Here is a 1,761-nt window from a genome sequence, read left to right as displayed (position 1 = left end):
TATAAGAAAAGTGAAAAGTGCACTTGCTCTGTGCAGTCTGACTTCTTGCACCCCTATGAATTGTAGCCTGCAAGATCCACTGTCCATGATTTCTCCATGCAAAAATACTAGAGTGGAATGTCATTACTTTCTCCAGAGGATACTCCCAACGCAGAGCTTGAACCCGGGTCTACCCGACTGCAGGCAGACTCTTTACCATCTGAGCAACCAGGGAAGGCCTCTGGTGATTTATCTTAATATTTAATATAAGTATAAAATGAGAACATATTCCAAAGTTAAGACTGAATGACACTATACTGCTTTCTTATTCTCCCACTTCTTCCATTGTCTTCAATTACGTTGTACTCCTTGAATATCTAAATCTCAGAACCTCCTCTTCAACTGAAAGACAAATGCAGTATGAGGAAGTGCAGAAGCTAAAAATAAAGTCAGAGACAGCACAGGAGCTCAGTTTTATTTTCTGCAGTTAATAATCACCAAACAAACTATGGAGACACTGAGCCTCCAAGCTGCACCTTAAGCATAAGATGAAGCCAAATCAAACTACTGCAGAAAGCAATGCCCTGTGGAAGGACACTTGAGGCTAGGGCACATAGGCTAGGTTTACACCCCTCTTCCGTGCTGAGAAACGGGGGCCCCAAAGTGCTGCAAGGACCGCATCATCAGGGAAAGCTGCTCCTGACAGAAAGTTGCAGACCTCTGGAGCAGGCCTGAGTCTTCAGCAGTCAATCGGCTAAAAGGGAGCAAAAGTGAAATTCAAGTTCCCGCCGAGAAGGAGGAAGAGGAGCATGTCCTCCCTCTGTTCCCGCACACCGACAAGCCCAAACCACCACACTTTTCCTTGAGGTTTAACCCTCCATTGTGGCTCCTCCTGGGCCCAGACTGGCCCTGGCCACCACCCATCACCCCCGCCCCGGCCCAGCCCGCTTTAGAACTTACAGAACCAGCACGCGGCCATTAATTTTGAGCTTCTTCCGAATCGGCCCTCGCAGCTGAGTACGTTGATTCAGGATATAGCGGGCGATATCGGCCTCTGCGTGCGATGAGAAAAGCACGTTGAGGCTGCTGGTTTAGATATGGTTAAGGCATCATCCGCATTTCTCATTTTGCCTATATGTCAGGCTCCCTGCTCACTGAGACCTGCCTTCTCCCACAAGGACGCTGCCTAGAATGTCCGGAACTCCCAGACTATACCCTGAGGACCGCCTGGATATCAGCACCCGGCCCTCTGTCTCTCTTCAGGTTGCTTTTCCTATCTTCCCCTGGCGGCTAAACAACCCCTGACCCATACATTACAACTCCCCAGAGTACCCTCCTCCTACACTTTAGGCCTCACCAGCAGCAACCCCACAAACCACCAGTAGCCGACACCCTGACCCCCGTGGCCAACTGGCCCAGCGGGGATCCTGGAATAGGATACAACTGGAGAGCTCGGTTTCTTTGAACGGTGGCTCCAGGTGCAGCATCTCCACCAGGCCCTGGAGTGTGGGGTGCCCCCGGGATCTGTGGAATAGCACTGGCTGCACCACCTGACTCTCCTGCAGCGCTGAGGACTCTGGGATCAGCCAGGTCGGCGGGACCACCAGGATCGCCATGACTGAGGGCGTCACCAGGGCCAGGTGGGACGCCAGGGTCAGCGTGGCCACCAACACCACCTGACATGCTGTGGCTGCCAGGTGCTGTGCCCGCTGCCAAGGCCACGTCACCTTCTTCTTCATTGGCTGCCCTGGTGGCTCCTCCACTGTGTGCCTCAGACTCCAT

General features: G+C 52.5%; 1 protein-coding gene across 2 annotated transcripts; it reads right to left on the bottom strand.

Moving 5' to 3' along the window:
- Nucleotides 1-418: 418 nt before the first annotated feature.
- LOC148773534 (EKC/KEOPS complex subunit LAGE3-like) lies at nt 419-1,761 on the bottom strand. 2 transcript variants are annotated; one of them, XM_088833944.1, is made up of 3 exons: nt 1,370-1,761; nt 940-1,062; nt 419-733 (listed from the first exon to the last, which is right to left on the bottom strand). In XM_088833944.1, the coding sequence occupies exons 1-3, from the start codon at nt 1,759-1,761 to the stop codon at nt 604-606; spliced, it is 645 nt and encodes a 214-aa protein (XP_088690070.1). In that variant the 3' UTR covers nt 419-603. The 2 variants fall into 2 exon arrangements, with proteins under 2 accessions (XP_088690070.1, XP_088690071.1); XM_088833945.1 differs by having other exon boundaries at nt 940-1,065; nt 1,421-1,761.

Source organism: Moschus berezovskii, chromosome X (assembly GCF_049115385.1).
Source record: "Moschus berezovskii isolate FMDL1 chromosome X, NW_MosBer_1.0, whole genome shotgun sequence".
NCBI classification, from domain to species: Eukaryota; Metazoa; Chordata; class Mammalia; order Artiodactyla; family Moschidae; genus Moschus; species Moschus berezovskii.
Note: the sequence above shows the minus strand (reverse complement) of the source record. Positions and strands in the feature narration are given on the sequence as shown.

Bases quoted from the DNA above. Each gene is read 5' to 3' on its own strand.
- LOC148773534 (XM_088833944.1), bottom strand. From the start codon at position 1,761: ATGGAGTCTGAGGCACACAGTGGAGGAGCCACCAGGGCAGCCAATGAA. The intron at 1,063-1,369 runs GTCGGCTACTGG...CTAAACCAGCAG, and splicing joins TTGGCCACGGGGGTCAGGGT to CCTCAACGTGCTTTTCTCAT. The intron at 734-939 runs GTAAGTTCTAAA...GCTCCCTTTTAG, and splicing joins AATGGCCGCGTGCTGGTTCT to CCGATTGACTGCTGAAGACT.